The 24,392-nt window shown below is 36.6% G+C and overlaps 1 protein-coding gene across 1 annotated transcript in view; it reads left to right on the top strand.

The window, feature by feature from the left end:
- The window catches only part of PTTG1IP2 (PTTG1IP family member 2), a 52,762-nt gene that overhangs the window by 1,061 nt on the left and 27,309 nt on the right, over positions 1-24,392 (top strand). The window contains exons 2-6 of the mRNA XM_053218478.1: positions 7,147-7,193; positions 15,450-15,543; positions 16,854-16,922; positions 20,351-20,413; positions 22,209-22,275. Of these exons, the coding sequence (XP_053074453.1) occupies positions 7,147-7,193; positions 15,450-15,543; positions 16,854-16,922; positions 20,351-20,413; positions 22,209-22,222 (287 nt within the window). The 3' untranslated portion in view covers positions 22,223-22,275. The remainder of the gene's footprint in view (positions 1-7,146; positions 7,194-15,449; positions 15,544-16,853; positions 16,923-20,350; positions 20,414-22,208; positions 22,276-24,392) is intronic.

The following is a 24,392-nucleotide window of genomic DNA, read 5'->3' as shown; positions in this document are numbered from 1 at the left end:
CCATTTGTATAAAAACTGTAAGGATTACAGCTGTCTGGTTTCTGGAGTCTAAAAGAATGTTAATATCTGTAAGGGAATCAGTCTTCCTTACTAAAACCAAACCCAAAGCTCTCAGCTTTGAGTCTCTGAAATGAGACTCCCCCTTTGAGATGATGGGGAGTAGGGAGAGGCTGAATCAAAAGGCCTAGTTTGTTTCTTTTGATTTCATCTTTCCCATAGATTTTTCTCTTTTGACTTCTTGGTCATCTCCATACATATTCCAAGAGGAACAGTGTTCTATTCCCACCATGTTCTCCCCACAAACAGTGCCTGAAAACATAGGCCAAGCATGGAAACAAACCCTTCCTTTAGTTCCCTAGCAAACTGGAGTCATACTGGACTTTTTCAAAAGACTTTATTTAAATGCTGATGAAGAACAAAAAGAAATTGAACAAAAACAAATCAAGAATTACAGATAACATAGTCTGGTCTCCAAAGACTGAAGTTTCTGATTCTAGTTAGTTCACTTCTAGGGCTGAACAACCCTGTTCAAGGTTTCTGAAGAAAAGGCTTTCCTTTGTGAAGGAAAGCTTGGTTCAATCTGTCCTGGGCCTCCCTGAATGTTTGCTTCCTAGCCTGAGGCATTTCCCTTTTGTGCTTGTATTCAACCTTCCCATCTAACAAGGATATGGTTTCTTAGACATCTTGATTCCTTCAGCTCCAAAACAGAAATTGATTTTAACCCCTCACTGAGATCCCCACCTCCATCCTTCCTAGCACTCTGAGTGAATAGGCCTTTCCCACAGGACTTTGTGAATGAACCCACAACTGAGACCTACTCCAAAGCATGTTGCTTTGATCCCCAGAGCTTTTAACCCTAATGTTCACTTAGATTTGAGAGCTCAATTAGCAGTTTGCTAAGAAGTTACAGTTGTACTTGGAATTTTGGGTTAGGAATCTTCTCCCCCAATATCTAATGAATGAATGAAAAATCACACCAAAATATAGACAAATTCTTTCACCAGAAGCAACCAAACAACTAAGGAACATAGTCTAAAAACATGTGGCAACCAAGGAAAACAAATCAAAGATTCTACAACAGAATAGAATAGCATAGGGGCAACTGGGTGGCTTAGTTGATTAAGTGTCAGACTCTTGATTTCAGCTCAGGTCATGATCTCATCATTCCTGAGCCCTGCATCGGTCTCTGTGCTGACAGTGTGGAACCTGCCTGGGATTCTCTTTCTCCCTGTCTCTCTGTACCTCCTCTGATTGTGTGTTCAGGGGCTCTCTCTCCTAAAAATAGAGCACCTGGGTGGTTCAGTTGGTTAAGCGTCCAACTCTTGATTTCAGCTCAGGTCATGGTCTCATGGTTTCTGGGTTAGAGCCCCACATCAGGCTCTGTGCTGATGGTACGGAGCCTACTTGGAATTCTCTCTCTCCCCCTTTTTCTCTCTCTGCCCCTCCACTGCTGTCTCTCTCCCTCTCTCTCTCTCTCTGTCTCCCAAAATAAATAAATAAACATTTAAAAAAATAACAAAAATTAAAAAAATAAAAACGTAAAAAAAGAGAGAATAGAATAGTATAGCATGACAATGCTCCAAATACCACTATCACCCTTTAGAAGAACTGGTGACTAAGTTCCAAGAATTTCCATGAATACTCCTGGAACTAGAGAGATGCAAACTGAGTGTGTTTCCTGTACTTCACTCTGTTCTGAAGAATAACAAAGGAAATGGTTGCAGAGGAGAAATAAGGGAAAAATAAAAACTGAACAACGCATCTGTCTCTGATGGAAACATCTGTCCCTGGGCAGCAAGCTCAATTTCAGGGCAGATCTACAGTCCCCTTTATGGAAATGGGAAATACCTCCAATTAGCTAGAATCCTGGCAAAGGAAAATGACAAAACCTCAGAAGAAAGTGTAGAACCCAGATATTCTAACAAAGTCTGGCACAGCCTCACCTGAGTTCTTTCCCTTTGTCAGGTACTGAGAACAACAGAATGAATAGAACATAAAAATACCATAAAACTGTAGTTTCTCAGAAAAATATCTCAAGGATAGTTGGAAGGTGGTCAAGGTATCACCTACACTATATCAGCACACATAGAATATCTGAACACAGCTATCCAAGCATTAGTAAGATGAAAACAGACAACCGAGCAACTATGGAAACACTGCTTAGCTAACAAAACAAATAATGAAATTAAGGAGTATGAGAGCATGCAGAATAAGAATAATTTCCCCTAGAATAAAATGTAAGGGACAAAAGAAAACTTCCCTACAAGTGCTCTGAGCTGGGGAACCACCAAATAAGAAATAGATTCCGTGAAACTGGTCTCAAAGTAAATATCTGAGAATGAGATAAAAAGGCAGATTTCTCTGAGGGAATACATTGAAGGCTAAATAATTTGAATATGAGGCAAGGTTTCCAGGCTTTCTCCTTATTTCTGTAAGTACCCATATATTTCTGCTAATGATGAACATACCAGGAATATTTATCATTTATACTCTAAAGTATAATATTCTTTTGGGCTCTGTTAACTGTCTTCTTCCTCTTCCTCTAGACTAGGGGGTGCTGGTATCTGGGAGGAAGTGAGGTTTCACTGTCTTTCCCCTGACAGACTCCTCGGTTTCTTCCATCACCTTCCATCACAATTCCCAGTACTAAGTTTTCTATGTCATGTACTCAGAGTGATTACTATCACTTACAGACCCTCTCTGAAATACACACTCAAAAAGATATTATTTAGCAAAATGCAAATGAGCCAAAGGGACATGTAGAATTCAAGAAAGAGTAGTAAATAAAGAAACCAATAACTTTGAGTCAATTCTAAATGATTGATAGAAAGTCAACAGCAATTTAAATATAAAAATAATTTAATAATAAGTGATAAGCATTTAATAGTAATTAGCATTCCAGTTGACATCTACCTGGGAAGTGGTGTGGGGAGGAAAAGGAAAAAATCAAAAGCATATTAGGCTCTTGTAGAGAATGTAGATCCTGACTAGGCAGATTAAAAAGAGGCATATAAAATATATCTCTCAAAATTTTTAAAATAATAGTTTACATATAAGTAGAAACAAGAAGTGTGACTTCAAAACCATTAGAGGAAATAAAGGCACAAAGAATAAATTTATGGAATAAAATAAACCTTTCAAAAATGCTACTGAAAAAGAAAGCAAGTATAGCAATATTAATATTAGATAAAATAGAATATAAGTAAATCTTTTAAGTAGAAGTAATATTTTGTGCTCATATTATAGCACAGTACATGAAGATGACATACGGAGCTTTATTATCAAGTTTTGAAGTATATACAGCAAAAGTTGATAGAAATAAAAAGAGCATTTGACAAATTACAAACCACATGGGATCACTTTACATGCCTATATCAGAAATCAACAGATCAAGTATATAAAATATAAGGATATAGTATAGAGAATTATAATATATAAAATCTTGTGATCTGCCCCCATTGGTTTTTTTTCCCTCTTAGCTGTTCTTAAAACAATTCCCCTTCCAGATAAACATTAGAATCAACTTGTCTGATTAATTGTTTTATTTTTTAAATTATTAATTTATTAACTCATTGCAATATCAGTCAAACCAGAAAGATCCTGTTTTGATATCTGACATAATATATGTTGATGCCTGGCATCCCTAGGTGTTTCAAATTGAGATCACTCATGGGAGAAGAGGACCAAAGATGGAACTTTGTGGAATAGCAACATTTTAGACATTGATGAGAGGAAGTTGAACCAGTCAAGGAAATTCAAAAAGAATGGTCAGAGATGTTCCGGGAGAACTAGAAGACAATGATGCTGCAGAAGTTGTGAAAAAAAATGTAATCAAGAGGATGGAATTGACTAGATAGAATATAGATATACAAAAATTAAGCCTTTAGGGTAAGGGAAGAATCTGGTATCTGGCTGTGTAAAGAGCAAGTACCTCTTTCTTCAGGAATAGAGTGAAAGAAAGAACCTATTGCTTCATGTAAAACATGATCATGTAGGTTAGCTGGTCCTCATTGGTTCTCCAATAAGGGCTACAAAGACTATAGATAAGGTTAGTTATGCAAATGTTTAATCTAAATTTCTGAGAAGGACCACATCAGGTCATTCACTGACATGAGGGTCAGGCTAAAGAAAATGAAATGAGTCCATGAAAGACAAACAGATTTGGAAAACAATGGAAAGGTCAGGGAAAGTGAAGTTCTGAGTAAGGTCAGAATGCAAGTAAGAGAGGAAAAGAAGATTCTAAGCAGAGAATAAAATATGGGAGTTTAAGAATTCATGGCGGAGTCATTCAGAATGATGGCAAAATTTAAGTTGGGGATCATGAAAATAATTTGCTTACGATGAAGAATCAGAGTTTTTCTTAATGGTGGAATTTCAGTGTGTTCTTAATGTGTACATATTTCTTATATTGAACATGTATCACTTTTATAACTACATAAAGATAATTGTTTTAATTTTGGAAAAAAGATAGGTAGAAGGGATGAAAAGGGAAACATCAGGATTTAGTGGAAAGAAACAAATATGTGGACTTCATATTAACTGGAATGTTTCTGGGTGCAGTGTATAAGAAACCAAGATTTTACCTATAAGAGAAACGTAAGTGAATCAAGAGTAGGAATGCATGGGACCTCAGAAATGAATCACCATCAGCTCCTTATTTCTCCTTCTGTTTTCTCTCCTTTCCTCTGCTTATCAATTTTATTTTGTCCTATTAGCTTCTTCCTCAGAACATCTTTCATGGTCACTGGCATCTTCTCAGCTTACCAAACAGAGAGAAAGTGGCTCCCTGCCACTTCTTAACCCTCAAGTTTTAATTTATAAATCATCAGTGGAAGATTCTCATTGGCCTGACTTGGTCATATTTCCTCTCCCTGGACCAGTGAGTGTGGTCTGGGATTAGCTCAGTTTGTTTCAGGTGTACAGCCTTAGATGCCTGGCTGGGACCATGGAGTTTGGGTAGGAGAGGGCAGTCACCAATTATACCATGTGTCTAATGCTAAGAAGGAGCAGTCCTGCAAAGGAAAGATGGGTTATATTTCCCAGGAGAAAGGAGAGGTGCTGGCAGTCAAAGAGCTCAAATCCACACTCTGTCATTATTAGCAGGTGAACTTGAATATGTTATTTGACTTTTCTGAAGTCAGTTTCTTCAATAAAGTGGCTTTCAGGATTCCAGGATTTCAAATCTTTCAGGATTGTGAAGACTGGTTATAAATGCTCACAAGTAAGCATTTATGTTTATAAATTGCTTAATAAGGATTCCATATGATCTTAGAGTGAAAGCCAATTTATGTTTCCCATTTAGCTGGATTGATTCCTGGCTGTGGCTGCTCAGAAAGGTTTTGCATTTTCCTAGCCTTTTCTTTCAGAGATGCACCTTTTCCTAGTTTACACAAGGATGCCCTGCCTTCAACTAGTGCTAGCAGCAGTCCTATGTCTTCAACTTTCTCTAATGTATATAAATATAAAAAAGCTACATAAAAACCATTTTGATATCATGTACATGCTGATGTAATGTGATAAGGCAACTTCACGTTTGCACTATTCTTCCCCCAAACCCAGGTTTTCAGTCTAATTATGATAAAAAAAAATCAGACAAATTCAAATTGAGGGACATCCTACAAAATATTTGGCCAACAAGGTTCAAAACTGTCAGGTTCATGAAAAACAAGGAAAGGCTGAGAAGCTGTCACAGACTAGAGGAGACATGATGATCAAATGCAATGTGGGATCCTAGATCTTGGAACAGAAAAAGAACATTAGTATAAAAACCAATGTGGTGCACCTGGGTGGCTCAGTTGGTTAAGTGTCCGACTTCAGATCGGGTCATGATCTCACGGTCTGTGAGTTCCAGCCCAACATCGGGCTCTGTGCTGACAGCTCAGGGGCCAGAGCCTTATTCGGATTCTGTGTCTCCATCTCACTCTACAACCCCCCTTGTTCACACACTCTCCCTCTCTCTCAAAAATAAATAAACATTAAAAAAAACTTTAAAAACCAATGAAATCCTAGTAAAATTTGGAGTTTAGTTAAAAGTAATGTATCGGTGTTGGTTTCTTAGTTTTGATAAACGTACCATGACAATGTAAGATGTTAGCCATGGGGGAAACAGTAAGAGGTATACAGGAACTTTCTGTATATTCTTTGAAATTTTTCTGTAAATCTAAAATTTTTCTAAAAAACTTTAGCTGCAGAAAAAAAAAGCGTGGGAAGTGAGTAGAATTTGGAGAATGGTGGCTAAGACATATGCCTTTTGTTTCCCTGCTCCTGCCTCCTGAAGTAAGCCTGAAAGCACCTGTCCCCAACATAGCTGAAACAGTAGAATCTTTCTCACCTACCTTGCCTTTTACTCAACTTCCCCTGGCACTCCAGGGATACTTTTGGGTAGGGGGAAGTAATACTTAATTTGAAAATCTATTGTAATTCTTTTCCCAGCCAAATTAGATCTGTATCCAAACAGTTTGAAATTGAGCTTATGAACCCTGCCCCCAAAGTAATAGAGTGACTTTATTATTATCGTATCACATGAAAGCTGGGGTATTAGTTCCAGACTCTACTTACTTTACAGTGATGTTGGAGTAAGAAAAAGAGACATCAAAAATTTTTTTCAGACTTACAGTTTTTATTCTAGAACTTTCAAATTTAAGTTATATTATTTTGTCATGAAACAAGAAGAATGAAAATCTTCATCTGGGGGAAGTTTTTAAAACGTTGTGGCACAAGATGGAGAATTAAGTTTTTTGGTATTGAATGGACTAGTTAGCCAGGAATATCTTGGTAAAACCATGCTGATTAACAAAGGAATTACTAAAAGAGGTATTTAAAGTGTGATGTTGTAAATATGCAGTGATATTGCCAATTTAAGTTCTTACTGTTTTTTGGAAGTTATTTTTTAGAACTTACTTGGCTAATCAAAGCCGGATGATGCCATTTCATGTTTTTCCAAGCAATGATAGAAAGTAAGAAAGAATTAGGATTTAAACAGTACCAATGGGGAAAGTGTCTAGATATATGAAAATCATGAAATAAAACACTGGGGTGTGGATGAGTATGCCATGAAAGAGAAATGACTAAATGAAATGCATTTTTATATAAAACTAAGCAACAAATAGTCTTTGCATTTACATTTTTGCCCTTAATTTTTTATAGCGTGTGCTGTAAAGAAAAATTGTCAATTGTGCACAGAAGATAAAAAAGTAAGTTAAGTTATATATGGGGAAATTGTCTTGGGAATATTATAAAGTCATACTATATATAGTTGTAATCTAAAAGATATGTTAAACTTTATTTTATACAATATTTTTATAATAGGAATGACTAATAGCAGTTATTAAGATGTATTTTAGCATTTCAAGCCATTCTTTGAGGATCTGGAAATAAATAATGGACATAATTTAGTACAAACATGTACTTCCTTCTAGAAAATTATGCTTAAAAACAAAACAGTTTTTTGTTTGAAAAGATTATACTGACTTTGAAAAGAAATTTTTGTAAGTCAAGGAAAAGATAAGCCCTTTGAGATGCAGTGAAAATCTCCTTGCTACTCTATTTCCCCAAAACTAGAAAGGATGAGACACTGTTCCTTAACCACAATGTAAAGTCCTTTCTCTGATGATTAGGCAGCTGACATCATTATTCTTCACTTCAGATTTGGAAAAAAGCAGAAATTCCATAAGAAATTAGGGAAATGGTGTTGCAGAGAGCTTTGCAGCAACTCTCACAACACTATTCTACCATAACCTGTATTGGAGAACCGGCAGTTAACACCAAAGACAGAGAGACATGAAATCACTAATTAGAAAAGGGCATACTGTAGTAACTGGTATCTGTAATGGTGATCTGGATGCATCATTTGAATGCACCATTCCAATGCACCTGTTCCCCTTCTTCATCAAGGTCGCTCCTTCATCTAATGGGGCCCTGGGCTCCTGGCTCATGGACTTCTCCACCCAATTCCTGACATCACCTTTCGTGCTTTCCAAACTTGGTGAAGACACACTTGGTTTCTCCAGCTCCTAACTTCCTCAGCTCTGTGCATTGAGAAGTCACTTCCATGGCCATACCCTGAACCTTGCACAACATACAATGCCTCTTACATTCTCATTCCCCTGACACTGTACATTTTGGCCTCAGCAGCACTGCCCTCTAGTCCTTTAATCTCTCATTTTTCCCTCAGCTTATTGGCCCTCTCCTATGGACTCCCTTCCTTCCTGTGAATTCTCATGGCTGTTTACTTGAATGAAATACTCTTCTACATTTTTTTTGCATGTTACAATGGAAATTTTCAACATATGAAAGCAAAGAAAATGGTATGATAAAACTGATCCACAAGATCCATCTTGGCCAATCTTATTTCATGTATGTCCTCTCCTTGTCAAAATGGATTATTTTGAAACAAATAAGGATCTGGATACCATATCATTTTACTTGCAAGTATTTCTCACTGCCCTTTTCCCTCTCTCTCCTTCTCTGGCTCTTGCTCTTAGTGTGTGTGTGTGTGTGTGTGTGTGTGTGTGTGTGTGTGTGTGTGTTTATGTATATATAGAATAGATGCTTTGCTTTAAAGTATCACAAATCTATTATTATACCTAAAAATGAATAACTTCTTAATATCATCAAGCATCCAGGAAAATAATCACATTTCTCTTATTTCACAATTTTTTTAAGTTCAATTTTAAAGTTCATTTGAATGAAGTCTATACATTGCAGTTGGCTGATATAGTCCTTAAATCTCTTTTTATCTATATGTCCCTTCTCCCTCTTTTTTCTTATAGCAACTTATTTGTTGTAGAAACTTAATTGTTTGTTCTATTACATTTCCCACAATCCGGATTTTGCTGGTCACATCCCCAAAATGTGCTTTATCATGTTCTCCTTTACCCTATTTTTTGTTATTGTAAACTAGTAATTAGATATCTAGGCTTGATCAGCTTCAGTTTAATTTTTTGGCAGGAATATCTCATGCTGAAGATTTTCATTAGAAAGCAATTAAGTTTGTTGAACATTTTGTGATGTTAGCAGCCTTGATGATCCTTGCCTGTACCCGTTGTTTTATTCCACTGGAGGTTGAAAAAACCACTACTGTGTTAATGCCCTTGCCTTCTCATCTGTAACTGTGTTGAATCTACATTCCCTGATTAGTCCTATGGTCTGGCTTTTCATTTGCTCTGCATTATTACCCTATTGTTGCTGGAGCATATTGCATCAAAGTCTGCATTAGTGCAGCTACACATTCACAGCTTCTGTTCTCACTTGAGCTTCAGTGCTACCCATTTCTTGCCTTTGGTTAGCAACATTTCCTAAAATTTCCCACAGCAGCAATTCCAAAACTTTGTTACCATCCTTAGCATTCCAATGTTATCTCACATTCACTCATTATCAACAGATGAGTTTTTCTCTTAATTTTATAGACAAAAATAGAGCCTCTGTGTGTAAACTTTACTCCCCAAACTGATAAAATTTCTGTCATTGTTACTCATTCTTATCCATTTTCCCCTTCCTCTTAAATTCTCCTATATTTCTGTATTTTGGGAACTTGAACATGTACATTTTTGAATTGTAACTTGTATCATATAAACTGTTTGCATATTTACCTTTCTCCCATTCTCAGTTTCCCGAGGATAGAGTGCATGTTTTACTCATCTTTGCGTCTCTAACAACCTCACACATTTCCCAGAACATGACAGTTTTTGATAACTATTGATTTGAGTTAACACTCGAACCATTAGAAGGTATTTAAGTCACATTTAATATACTCTATAATGTAGCAAGGTACAGAATTTTATCTTGAAATATTTACAGACAGAAGCCATTATGGCAATCCTGGGAATATGATTATTTGAGTGTAATTTTTAATATATTCCCAGTACCTCATAGAAGTGAGCTAAGGGATAATTTTGTAAGATCAACAAAGACTTGGGGTGTCATCTTTTGGAAAAAGATCCCCTCCCCTCTCCCAGACTTTCAGGGACAGTGTCTGCCACCTCCCATGCTCTGAGAGGGAGTGCCAGAATTTATGAATGGCAATTCATGAAGCAACCAAGAACATCTTAGTTCTTGCACTGTGAGGAACTGGAACAGATGTCCTGTGCCTAGGACTGTCCTGTTTTATGGTGGTGCTCATCACCTTTAATTTGGTGAAATTATTATACCAACTCCTTTACATTCCCCAAAAGATTCCAGTTTTAATGATAAATGATATGCTTATTTTTCTTAACTGTAAGGGAATCTTCCTCAGATTCTATCTGAAACATTTCCTTGTGATTCAGTAGTATATGACTAGCCTTTTTAGAGTTAGAAAACATTCTTACCAAAAACAAGTCCATAAAAAGTAACTCATTTTCAGTACTACTCCCAACACATAGCTCATAAATACAGCATATGAAAAACATTATATTTGTGTTGATATCTTTTCTTCATTAGAAATAAAATTTCAAAAACCATGCTAAGAAACTTAGTGCTAACTCTCACCTGGCTGTCATTGCTCTTGAGAATCATATGTCACTGTTGAATCCTTAGAATGATACTTTTCAATCATGGTGTCACAATGACAAAACTTGTCATAAGTATTTTTTTTTTTTTGCTAATGACAATTTAGAAAACTGAGTTTTTGCAATTGAGTAGGTTCTAGGTTTTCTCCATAATCACATCTTTCTCTTTCATTGCATCTTGTTATGGATTATTGCTTGGGACAGAAATAAATAAAGCTACAGCAAACCCAATGGGTTTTTTTTGAATCTTTCATATACTACCTTATCTACTGCACAGTTCATAAGAAATGACCATTAACTTACTTGCTTGTGAAATGCACTTATAAATGCCATAGCTCACATCCCTCAAAAATGCCTACTTTGATATTATTTTTCTTAAAAATTGTGTGTGGTGCCTACATGTGTGAGTGTATTAGGGCTTAGAGTAGGAGAGGTAGATAGGGTCATGGATCCAAATCTGGATATGCCAATGGACACATGGATATCACCTGTCAAGAGTCAGCTGAAAAACAAAATGTGGAGAACCAGTTTCATGGATTATTTTCCAAGGCAACCATTTCCCTTATCTGCTCTTGGCATGACCATCCATCTAGAGGTCGAATTTTTTTTTTTTTGAGAAATTTAAGGCCATCTGTCAGGTTCAAGTTCTCTCATTTTCTGAACAAACAAAATCTTTTCTCTTATGCTCTTTTCCCCCTTAAGAAGTCGGTTCTCAGTACCAAGGATAATTTCTTAGTCTTTACCTACATTCATGCATCATACTTGAAAATACATGCACATTCACAAACTGAGAACCTTTCTCATTTTCTTGCTGCCTCTATGACAAATTCAGTCTATTTATTTGCATTGGTTCCTTTCTTTCTGAGTACAGACACAATGGAAAAAACAAAGCCAAACCTTCTTTTGTGTTTTCTTACCTCTCTATTTCAACTCATCTTCCTGGTCTGTCCTCATACACCTAAGCATTTTTGTTTTGTTTTGTTTTGTTTTGAGAGCAAGAGAGAGAGAGAATGAGAGAGAGAGAGAGAGAGAGAGAGAGAGAGAGAGAGAGAGAGAGAGAGAGAGAGAGAGAGAGAGAGAGAGAGAGAGAGAGAGAATCTTAAGCAGGCTCTAGGCTCAGCATGGAGGTAGATGCAGTGCTCAATCCCACAACCCTGGGATCATGACTGGAGCCAAAGACCCTGTTCTTTCCTGTGCAGATTTTACCTTCTCCTCAAGGCTCAGACCAAATTCTGCCTCCTCCCTGGAAGAAATCTTATCTAGTTATTGCAACTAGACATCAATACTTTCTCTTCTGACTCCTATTACATTTTATATCTGTTCCATTCCTTTTAGAATTATATTATTCTTCCACTTAGATATTTTGTTTTTTGTAAAGTGTACATATTATACCTACTAATTAAATTGACACTCTCTAGAAAGCAAATTCAGTGCTTTATATATCCATGTAACCTCTCCTGAATTTGGTATTTGCCCATAAATAATGAGTAAATGCTATTTTGATCCTCCCAATGTCCACTTCTTTCTTTCTTTTCTTTCTTTCTTTCTTTCTTTCTTTCTTTCTTTCTTTCTTTCTTTCTTTCTTTCTCTCTTTCTTTCTTTATAACTTTTTTAAATTCTCCCACCCCCTATTCTTTTTTTTTTTTTTTTAGTATTTTCTTTATTTTTGAGAGAGAGACAGACAGATTGCAAGCAGGGGAGAGGCAGAGAGAGAGAGGGAGACATAGAATCCAAAGCAAGCTCCAGGCTCTGAGCTGTCAGCACAGATCCCGACGCAGGGCTTGAACCTACAAACCATGAGATCATGGCTTGAGCCGAAGTCAGACACTTAACCGACAGAGCCACCTAGGCACCCCCAATGTCCACTACTTTAAAATCTCCCTTTGCACATTAAGGTCATTTAATAATTTTTGTAAGTATAATATTAAATTGTTTGGTTTACACAATGTTAACAAACCACTAAACGTTATGTATCCTCCCCTTTCTGCATTTGTTTTCATTTTAATGATATTTTCTTATAAAAATGTCAATTTTAATGTCCATATAAGCTTATTAGAATAGAATTCTACTCTAAAAAGAATACTCTAGTTTTCCAATGGAGCACTGTTCACCATCATTTTAAAGTCTTTTAGCTGACTTCTCAGTTGTCACTCTCTTGAAAGTCTGGTTGGCATGGCTTTGTATTTATGTGGGTCATTTTCTTAGCTATAAAAAAAATCCATGTAATTTATCCTAACTTATGCATTACCAATTTAAGGATGTTGAATATATTATGTTCTTCCTCTGGATCGTGTGAGGACTCTTTGAAGATTTTTTAGTTTTAGTTAAGGTATTTGTTAAATCTTTTTGTGGTAAGTTATAGAAGTCCAACTCTAATTTAATAAACAGAAACCCAATTCAAACTGACTTTATTGACTCATAAAATTGGGAAGTCCAGGAGTAGCCTTGGCATCACACACAGCTAAATCTCCAGGGATTTTATTCCCGTTTCCTCTCTTCTCATCTTTTAGCTCTGCTTCCCTCAAAGTTTTGACTTCGTTTTGTCCTATGGCAAAAGTGGACATTTTCCATATAGCTCGGAAAGAGCCTGGTTCCTAGAAGATCCCTTCCAATGTCTGTATACAACTTCACAGGAGATTCTAATTGGCTTTATTTGGATCTAATGTCCACTCCAGCACTAGTTACTGGGCCAGTGAGATAAGCTACGCTGAATACCACTGCCTGGGTCAGATGACTCCAGTAGTATAGAAGTGGTAGTATAGATGCGGATTGACCTCTGCAGAACCACATAGACCTGAGGGAAGATGGCTACAAAAGAGAGAAGATCTAGTTGCCAGGAGGACAAGGATGGTGACACGAGCTGATCAAAACAGTAAAACAAAAACAAAAACAACAAAAAAACACCAAACCCCCAAAAAACTACTTTAGTCTACTGTACTTCACCCTTTGACTTTTCAAGACCCATATCCACATTTTAAAAAATGCTTCTGGCAAAATAATGCAAATAACCCTCAACTAAAATTGTACTTACCTAAAGTCATTGTCAGTTATTACACTCCAGATCTTCTGGAATCTCAGAGCTGTGTACATGATGTGCAAATGTTCTACTGAGTTTCCCTGGCCAAGCAGTGAGTTATTGGTCACCAATCTGGCTTCCCTAGGCTTGACCTGTGGACGAGTTCCCTTTTCCATTGTTCTCTGAGCCTCCATCAGAGAGAGGCACAGGAAAGAGTGTCTCTTCTGGAGACTGTACTGCTTTAGGAGCTCACCTGATGTGGACTTAGTTCCTGGGGCCTGGGAATCAGCTTAGTACTGAGTAACCACAAGGTCCTGTCTGATAGGGTCAGGTTTTTCTGGCAATTTATCTCCCATAAAGACCTACTGTAAAATGGCATGGATTTGATTACTAGAGACTTTTAGAACTGTTAACCAAGGTTAGAAGTCTGTGGGCTACAACCCGTGAATCTAGGCTTTGACTTTGAAGTCTGTGGGCTACAACCCTTGAATCTAGGCTTTAACTTTGCAGTTCTAGTCTTTAAGCAACAGTCCAAGAGGACAGAACCCATTCAACCTAACTGGCTCCATTTGACCTTTGGTGTTGGTTAACATGAAAGAATAGCTGGCCTTTGATATATACCTCCTGTTCTCAGGTAGTGTCTGAGGGGTGGTTCGTTATGTTGGAGTGAGTCATTATGGCTGCTGTTCTCAAGATGTTCAACAAGAAGTGATTGTGAGAGGCCTGGGATCAGTCTTTCAGGATTGGTTACCAGCACAGAACCAGACTGATTAGGCTAGAATCCAAGCTCCCCCTGTTTACTAGGTGTGTGACCTTATGTAAGTCATTTGATTGTTCTGTGCCTTACTGTCCTCATTTATAAAGTGGGCATAATTTTTCCTAACTTACAGGGTTATCATAAGGATGAAATGAGTTAATATATATAAAGAGTTTAGATTGGTACCTGTCACACAGTAGGCCCTATTTACATGACAGCCATTTTTACCGCCCTGTCTTCATTTTTTTACTCTTCAAGAGTCTATCTAGTCTTATCTCCCACAATGGTTTCCACCTTTGTACCTTCCTTTTGCTTACTTCAACAAGGGACTTAGAATTCACTTTTCCTATTTTCCATGTGATTATCTGAACATAAGCAGATAATGAGCAGAAGGGATAATGAGCAGAAGGGAGATGGTCATGAGGCATGGCTGGTTGACAGCCCCACCAAGCCCACATGTAATCCCCAGAGTAAGTGCTATAGACACTTAGGGGAATGGGAGCAAGTATTGGAGGGAAGAGAGAGAGAAAGAGAGAGAGGGAAGAGAGGAACCAAACAAACCCTATCTACTGAAGTCGTTATTACTACTTTGTGAAATAATGTCTCAGGTTTAGTTCTCTAAATATAGAGCCTGAGAAAGGGATTCAGATATATGTGATTTCTTGAATGGCTCCTCTTTAGCAAAATTCTATGGAGTAAGGGACTCAGGGCAAGTAAGGAACAAGAGCCAAGAGAAGATGTGGTCTCTGCTAAAGTCTATACTTGGCCTGAATCATGGACAACCCTGGGGCAAAAAATCACATACCAGAGTTGTCTCTGCCTTGAGACAAGGACGCCCACTGATTGGAACCCCATGTATCTGTCAGTTATTGGCAGAGGCGGATGTAACCTCACAGCAACAAGGTCCCCATCCACCAAGTACAATTCAAGGAGAAGAGCATTTTGAGCCATTAGCATCCAAAATTCATTGCATCGTCAGTGTGAACGCATGGGCCTGGTAAAGGGGAGATCATCAACAGCATCTATTTCCAATAATGATAATAATAATAATTAAAAGAATAATGATGGTGATGGTAATTATGATAGCTGTTATTTATGGAATACTAATGGAACTAGTACTAAAAACTTATTGGAATTGTAGTTATTACACTTGGATGTTGCTTTTATTTTGTTTTCTTTCCAAATACAGTGTTTTTGGTGCAGTGAAGAAAGGGCTTGCAAAAAAATGTGTTTTCCATATTTTGGGTGTCGATTCATTTCTGTGTATTGGTTAAACTATAGAAGTGAGTTATCCATGTTTGAATTTTTATGTACTTTTTTTTCAGTTAACTTGCAAATACTGTATTTAACTACATTTAGAGGATTATAAATTATTACATTTGCCTTATTAAAAATATAGCAAATCTTTTTATTGGTGCTTCCCTGGATACAGGCTGATACTGGTTGTTTCCAGCCAGTGTTGGTTCAAGCTAGGTCAACATTCATTCTGATTGGTGGGTACCTTACCATACCAATTATTAAAAACTTTAAATTTCAGCTCTAACATACTTTAAGGTATGACAATCATTACCCAGTGAAGGGAAGTTTGTATTCTTATGTTGTTTTAGAAACTCCAGGAGTTTCTTATATGGTCTTGGGGTGAGGACATATTGGGCCCAGTACCATTACTATAACTTACATTTCTTCAACTAATATATTCTATACTGAGAATTGCCATTCAGAACAGTGACTCCCTAGGACTTAACAAATTTTAATCATCTTTATATCTGTAATGTTGTGTTTTGGGTTTGTTATATGGTACTTACCAAAGCAGGGAAATGCACTAGAACCTTTTAAGGACTTTTCAAAAAAGGCCAAATGAAAAGCTTTCCAGGTAAACCCTAACTATGTGAGAAAACCCAAAATAGAATTTATGTTTGTTTCTTAACTGAAGTGAAAAAAACATGAATTTTGCCCTCAAGTCCCTATTTATTTTTCTTCAGGTGCTATCAGGTATATTTAAATCATAACTGATTGTAGCAAAGAGCTTATAAACAAGTTATAGTTCATATATTTAGTATGAATGGGAAGTCTAGTTTCTATTTCATGTTTTGCCCTTGTAGTTGCGTTTTACAAGTATACACTATGATCATGCGGGGGCGGGGGGGCGAGGAGAGGTGGAATTTATAAACGCTAGAAGTCTGCTTTCTCAGCAAACATTTGTTGTCTCTTTGATAAGGAACTCCTGAACTCAAACAACAAAACTTCCCCTGCTATCTACATGCATCTTTACCAAAGATGCTATTTTCTGTTGAGATGCTGCCTGAAATGAGTTTAGAGAGAAAATACAGAAAAAAATGTCAGTGTCCTAATAGTTCACTAATTTGGAGATGAAAGACTTTGAATGCTAGCTCCTTTAGCAGCTCAGATAATTTTCTAATGTTGGTGATTGTGGTGTTAAAGTAGTTTTATTGGAGTATGTGATGTATATCATTTTCAATAACTTGTTAATTTGTATCTAAGAATCAAACTGTATGATACTAGAAAAGATAAAAATATAAGAAATTATTGCTCTTCTGTTAACTTAAAATATATTTCTTTTCATACATTTCAGTTGACATATTTGGATTCCTGATGCTTCTATTTGTCATAATATTAATTACAGGGCTCATTTGGTATTATTGCACCTATCACTATTACCTGCAGGAGTATGTTCATTTTACTTTTAATAAGAATGCACTTGGGGATAATATCACTGAAGAGAATGCTAAGCTAGTTATCAGGAAATGTTTAACCTTTTTTATGTAATAAAAAAAACATATATATGATAAGAAAAAGACACTCAGAAGGTAACAGAAAATTATGAAATGAAAAGGAAAGTTCAACTTTCCCACCCCTTGTCTGCCTCTGACACCTCCCGCACAGAAGCAATCCTTCTAGTATGATTCTAATGTAGTTCTTTTGATTACTTCCTGTATTTGAACAATGTGGTTATGGCTCCTTTTCTTAACTTCAGATGTTAATCTATTGACTCCCCAGCATGAAAGCTGAAAATTTATCTTCCACTATCCTATTTTTCTGATGTTATTTTGTTCTTAGAGGGTATTATCATTTTGTTATTTTTGAATTTTAACTACGGTTTTTCATTATTAGCTCTTAAGATTGCTAGCATTTCTTCTGTTGGTTATCATTTCAACTTGATTGACTTCATTACTTTGAGTTCTAGTTAGTGCTCTATTTCTATATCCATCAATTCTTCCCCTGTTATTTAAATAAGAAAATGTGGAACCCTGTACTTCTATGTATCTTCTCCTCCATCTCCTAAACTCTATAAGCTTTCTCACTCATTTGACCTTATCAAGTATATAATATTTACTTCTGTAATTTATCTTTATATTTTGAAATGTATATTCTATAGTTTGAATATAAAAATTTAAGAATAATACAAATAATAAAACGTGTCAGGATTGTATGAATATTGTTTAGTAAAGACCAAAGTGGAAATAGGAAATGTGATTCTATGTCACTAACCTGTATTACTTGAAAGAGAATTATCTAGTGTCTAGATCAAATAGATTATCTTCCTTACTCTCCATTTCTAAAAAATCATGCTATATTTCATATTGTTTCATGTTTACAATATGACTTTCTTATATAGCTTCTGCATTTTCTAGGATTTTTAATTACCTTCATTATTTCCTGTCAAAGACAGACATGCATATTTATTCCCATCATTGTGATCATTCATCTTAGTATTTGGAAAATTATTCTCCTTTTTTATCTTAAAAAAATTTTTTTAATCTTTATTTATTTTTGAGAGACACAGAGACCAAGTGTGAGCAGAGGGAGGAACAGAGGGAGAGGGAGACACAGAATCCAAAGCAGGCTTCAGGCTCTGAGCTGTCAGCACAGAGACTGACGCAGAGCTCGAACTCATGAACCACAATTTCATGACCTAAGCTGAAGTCAGATGCTCTGCTAACTGAGCTACTCAGGTGCCCCTCCTTTTTAATTTATAGACACTCTTCTAAAAGTCTTCTGAGTTCTTGTTCTAATTATAAACATTAGTTTCTTTTTACTGCTCTACTGAGTCTATCTTTTTAAGATTCTTTTTTTCCCTTTTACTGGAGTATATCCTCAAGCAACTTTTTCAAAAGGAGGTATAGAAAGGTATACAGAAGGTATAGAAAGTGTTTCCATAGTCCATACATGCCAAAATTTTTTTCTTCAGTCTCCATTAGCCTGGCATGCTATTATTTTCTTTCCTTGTAGTGTATACCTTTACCAAGAAGGACCCATAGACAAGATAGAAGGGCCCATAAACAAGGTAGGTGCAGAGTAATAGGTTCATCTGTAAGGAAAACATGCTCATAAAAAGATAAGGGTTAGCCAAATGTTTTGTTTGCTTACCTAAGGCCTCTACTTTGTCTAGGGCTTCATATATTTTGACTTTGAGGCTTTGTGTCTTTTCCTTATTAAGAAACAAGAATAAAAGATAAGATGGAAGATGGGGCGCGTGGGTGGCATCCAACTCTTGGTTTCCACTGAGGTCATAATCTCACGGTTCATGAGTTTGAGCCCCACGTTGGGCTCTGCGCTGGCAGTGTGGAGCCTGCTTGAGATTCTCTCTCTCCGTCTGTGTGTCTGTGTGCCCCCCCCCCCGCCCCCAGTGCTTTATCCCTCTCTCTCCTCTCTCTCTCAAAAAATTAAATAAACTTAACAAAAGATGGAAGATGATTTCTTATTTTTTTACCCCTGGGACAAAAACATATCCAGAAGGAATAACCAATAGGGTATATTACATGTGTGCTTAAGAGTCTGTGGCAAATATATTGTTCTTTTCCTTTTTATATTTTCTCCCCAGGATCCTGGGGTCTTAAAAGTGTTATCACTTTTTTTGTATAGCGCTGAGTAAAGTGGCAAATTATTCCCACCAGAGATTAGGGACCTGAGCCAATATATATCACTGAGGCTTCTTTTGTATACAGTTTAAAAAGAAACTTAGAAGCCTCTCTGCAAATATGGTTCAACAATTATAGTCAGTTCTGATTAGCTCTGCTATTCACTCACCATCGCTTCTTTTTCAGTTCCTTTTAGAGATCTCCTAGACCTTGTTAATTCAATGAACACTGTATTCTGTTAGAGGAATTTGTCTTATTAAGGACTTATTGCACTTCATAATCCAAAGATTCTGGTTGCATTCCAGAAACATCCATCTTTCATTTAAAAAATACCTTTGAATGACTAATGGAGCATTAAAATATTGATTACTCTATTTGATCTAATATTCTTGTTATTCAGCAGATATGATTTAAAAGTTAAAGCACTTTTAAAAGTTCCAAATGTTGGAGAATATAAACATTTAACTACTAATGTACTCAGTGCCTCCTTGACTCTCATTTATTTCAGCAAATATTTATTGAGTATCTATTATGCTCTAGGCAGTGCTGTTGTCACTTACTAGGAAAGATTAAACCCTCACTTTCGTGGAGCTTATATCCTACTAAGGGGACACAGACAAGTAAGCAAGCAATTGTTAATTCTGCTGCTAACTTATTGATATTTTCATTGATATTTCACGTATTTTAATTGTGTTGTCCTTAATCAAACACTAAAATTCTCCTGGTGGATAAATAAAGGGAGCATTTAAGTTAATAAAGCAATGGTAATAAAAAATTGCATTGAGTGCAGTCTAATGAAATGAAATACAGTCAACCCTTAAACAACACAGGTTTGAACTATGTGAGTCCACTTATGTGAAGATTTTTTTCAATCAGTACAGTGTAGTACTATAAGTGTATCTTCTCTTCCTTATGATTTTCTCAATTACATTTTTTTAGCTGACTTTATTGTTAGAATCCAGTGTATAATATATATAACATAAAAAATTTGTGTTAATCCACTGTTTATGTTATCAGTATGGCTTCTTATCAGTAGTCATCTATTAGTAGTTAAGTTTTAGGGGAGTCAAAAGTTATACATGAATTTTCAATCATGCGGTTAGCACCCCAAACCTGCACGTTGTTCAAAGGTCCACTGCAATTTCAATTATAACCTTAACTATTCTGAGCATAAACCTAATTAATTCTAAGTTAATCGTTTTGAACAGAGCTCCGGTCTGCATTGCTGGAAGATCACACACAGTTTATATTCACCGTGGGACTATAGCTGCTGGCAAGTGTTTTCATTTATCTGATGGGATGTCCCAGACTCTCAGTAACCCAAAGTTAGGAGTCTTGCCCTTACTTATTCCAGGCATCAAAGTTAAAGTATGAGTGCGAAACATGGCAGCAGATTTCTTTGTTCTAATTTCTAAGACACATTTTTATAACCTCAACAGTTCATCTAAGATGGCTAAAACCACAATGTTGCTAGAGAGAGGTAAAAATTTCCAACCCATATTGGGTATTTATAGCTTTCTCAATTACCCCGTCTCCCACTCCACAAAAGCAGCTCAACAGCAGATGAGTTTTGCCTTGAGGAATCCTTGGAAGCACTCCCCACATTAATTTACTTCATCTCACCTAGTTGACTGACCCTCTATCCACTCTTCTCAGCTTGATTCTTTAAACTTTCCCTTACTTAACAGAACTCCAGTCTTGACCGCCATCAACTCATCATGCACAGCTCCTTGGCAGGTCCTCCTACTCTCCTGCTACCCAGGCCTGGGTCCTAGAACCCCAACTGAAATCAGAACTGTACACTTCGCACCCCTTTTCACCTGGGTAGTAGGACTATAAAAATTTTTAGATCAGAATATGACTGAAGAAACAGTCCTACAAAGTGCTTTATAATTACCATTACAAATAACTTGGGTGAGAGGCATCCAGGTTAGTGTGGTGTTTTGGCCCTCCAGGACTTAATACTAAATCTGAACCAGAAGCAAGGTAAACCTTGTAAGGGTAAGGAGGAAATGTCAAGCACATTCATACTCCATTGCCAATTTCTGGAGCTTCTTATGTTGAAATTGTGTTGGTGGTAACAGGATTGTAAGCTGTTCCAAAAAGCCATTTGAGTTGGGGAGCTGGAGTGCAGGGTGATTGCTGCTTCCTGGGATTGAAATCAAACCAGAGGACTGCAGAGAATAGTTCTGTGTTTCATTTTTTTTCTCCCTCCATTTAAAACTTCACAGCAAACTGGGCTAGGAGAAATGCTCTGAAAAGAGCACAAGGTGGGAATTTATTTGTTTTGGTAGAAACAGTTATCTATTCACAGATTGAGAACAATTAGTTACACTAAATTCATTGTAGGAAATACAATGTAATCAAATTCACAAGACAGGATTATTTTTCACCCAAGTGAATAATCTGCAAACCCAGGGGGAATGCCTGCATTAAAGGGATTGAGTAAAGGAGACAGGATTCATCAAAAGGAATTGAAGATGGAAAAATGGGAGACAGTGGTGTTATAGAGATCAAAAAAGGAGGGTCTGAATATGGAGGGAGAGAAATTCATGGTTGTCTTTTGGATTTACAAATTGGGAGGTTACTGGTAACCAATCTATTTGCATGTGGTAGTCTTAGGAGCATTTATTTGAGACATAGAATAAACACTCTCTGTTATTTGACCATGATGCTCCTCAACCACAGTTATTTTCCAGGAGTGGTGGTAATATCACCCCTCTTGGTCCTTGTTTCTATACTTCTCTAGAAAGTGAATTCAGAAGATGATTTGCTGAGGTTATGGATTCATTAAACATCCACAGGTTTTCTGTCACTGGAGACAACTAGTCTTGTGGTCATCACCTAATATTTGACCTTTTCCTCTGTTAAATTCATACCGAAGTTGGTAAATGCCTTAAGACTCTGTGAGCCCTAAATGTTAAAATCACAGTAATATTAAGATCTTATAGTAGGAATCATATTGTTATTTATAAATATTTTGTGTTTAGCATTTTATAAGTTAGGTAAGTCATCCCTGACTTTTTAGAAAGACTTTGAAAAGGTAAATTGATTTTCTTTTTTCATAGAATATGATGAATAGATAACTGAAAAAGACAGATCTTCCAGAGTGAGAAAGAGGGAGTTTCTTCAATGGTAAGGTTCCAAATTATATTGTATGCATTGTCTGCATGGCCTTTCCTTCCTCCTATTAAGCAACTTCTAAGAAATGTAATCAGAGTTATTAAGAAAGTAGGTGGAAACCAAATCTGTAAAATGTAAATGATTTCCAGTGCCTGAAAACATGTAATATAAGGCAGCAGATAAAGGAGATACGATAGCTCCTCATTCAGGCCGACTTAGTTGAAATCTGGGTTTTGTTTACTAAGTATGTCATATTGGACAACTAACTTAATCTGTCTGTGCCTTAGTTTACTCATTTGTTAATATTATTTAATCATAGTGACAAATCATTGGGTAGCTCTGAGGACAAAATGAGATTTTACACAAAATTTTTAGAATTTTCCTCAATGCTGTTACTACCAATGTTACTAGCATAGTCACAGAATCATAGCCCTTACATCTCAGCATACAAAGGTCATTATGCCCAAACCCTCATCCAGTGCTAGGAACCTCTTATCAACATCTCTATCTTGCTGGATGATGAACAGCTAGGGACTGTCACTTAGATGAAAGGAGTTACTAATTTGGCTTTGTGTGTGTGTGTACTGCTTGCAAAGTAATTCATGAATTTACAAACGATTTCCTCTTGATTTTCTTTCAGTTTGGTTTTCCCTTCCTCTCACTTCCCCTCCCCAGTCTTTCTTCCTTCTTTCTTTCTTTCTCTTTTCCTTCCTTCCTTCCTTCCTTCCTTCCTTCCTTCCTTCCAGAAGCAGACTCACCAAAGAGGAACTTGATGATATTAAGATTGTTTAAAAATATTTTGTGTCTTCTTATGCTGCCCTGTTGTCCAACTTTTGTACCAGAACATTTCATTTTGAATCAAAATGCCAGTGCAGGGGCAAAATTATTGCAGAAGAGCTTTCATTATACAGTTGTCACTTTAATGATTATATAAAGACTTTTAAATGCATAATGTAAAAGACACAATTTTTAATGCTTTTTGGTTAGATATTCTGTTAAAAATAAAACAGTTAAACATTTAAACACTTAGGCCTGATATTCCAGTCCAAAACTGCCTTCTATATGGCAGCATTAGACATTATGTTAGACATTAAAACAGACTAGCACAAATTATAGAACTATTTACAGATTCTTTTTCATATCTTGTTAGCAAATTTAAAGAAAAGATGGTGAGCTCTACTGAGGGAAAAGGAATTGACCAGCCTTGGTAGGACACAGAACTATGAGGAGAGAGACATAAAGAGCAAGAAAGACTGGGACTGGGGGAGCTTTCGTCTGGGTGATGAGAAGTGGGTGAGAAAGCCTTTGAAGAAAGCAGCTGTCTTAAATGGGTTCCCTGCTGAATAGGCTTTGAGGCAAAGATTGGCCTGCACAGATTTATTGGGGGAATGCTTGTAGGAACAACACTTGTAAGATAAAGAGAAGCCGACTTGGGCAGGGGGAATAGTTGAGCTCTGGAACCTAGATGGCCTCCCTAATTGAGGCAAAGGAGCCCAAACCCCTATATCAACCATAATTAGATGTGGGATGCTCTCCAAAAACAGGCTTTTTAAAAAAGTTTATTTATTAATTTTGAGAGAGAGAGAGAACGAATGTGCCTGGCAGCTGGAAGAATGAGTGCCTTGATCCCGAAAGGGAAGTCAGGCAGTGCACCCTAGCATCTACCACAGCAGCTGTCATTGATTTGGGAGAGTACTAAGAATAGTGATGCTGGGAAGATAGAACTGTGAAATGTTCAGGTGCTCCTTAAAATCCTCCTTCGTCACTTTAGTACTTTCTTTATAATTTAAGTAAGTACTTAAATTTCTTTAAATTCTATCTTTCCATTGTTATTGAATTGATGGTGATGGTGGTGATGATGATGATGATGATGATGATGATGATGATGATGATGATTTGACCCAGTGCACAGACTGAGTCAATGTGACCAACTGTATTTTCAGGTTAAATAAATTTTGGAATGAAATTATGTTGTGACAGTGAAATGGAAAGATATATAAATTGATAATAGTAGGTTTATTAGAAAAAGAAGGTAATTGAAAAACGGGATATCTTGGGGAAGTAGAAATAAGCATATCTAAAGGGACAGAGAGTGATGGACTAGACTGTAGCCAGAGAGTAAAATTTTC

Source organism: Acinonyx jubatus, chromosome A2, assembly GCF_027475565.1.
Source record: "Acinonyx jubatus isolate Ajub_Pintada_27869175 chromosome A2, VMU_Ajub_asm_v1.0, whole genome shotgun sequence".
Lineage (NCBI taxonomy): Eukaryota > Metazoa > Chordata > Mammalia > Carnivora > Felidae > Acinonyx > Acinonyx jubatus.
This window is presented reverse-complemented; position numbering and strand designations above follow the sequence as displayed.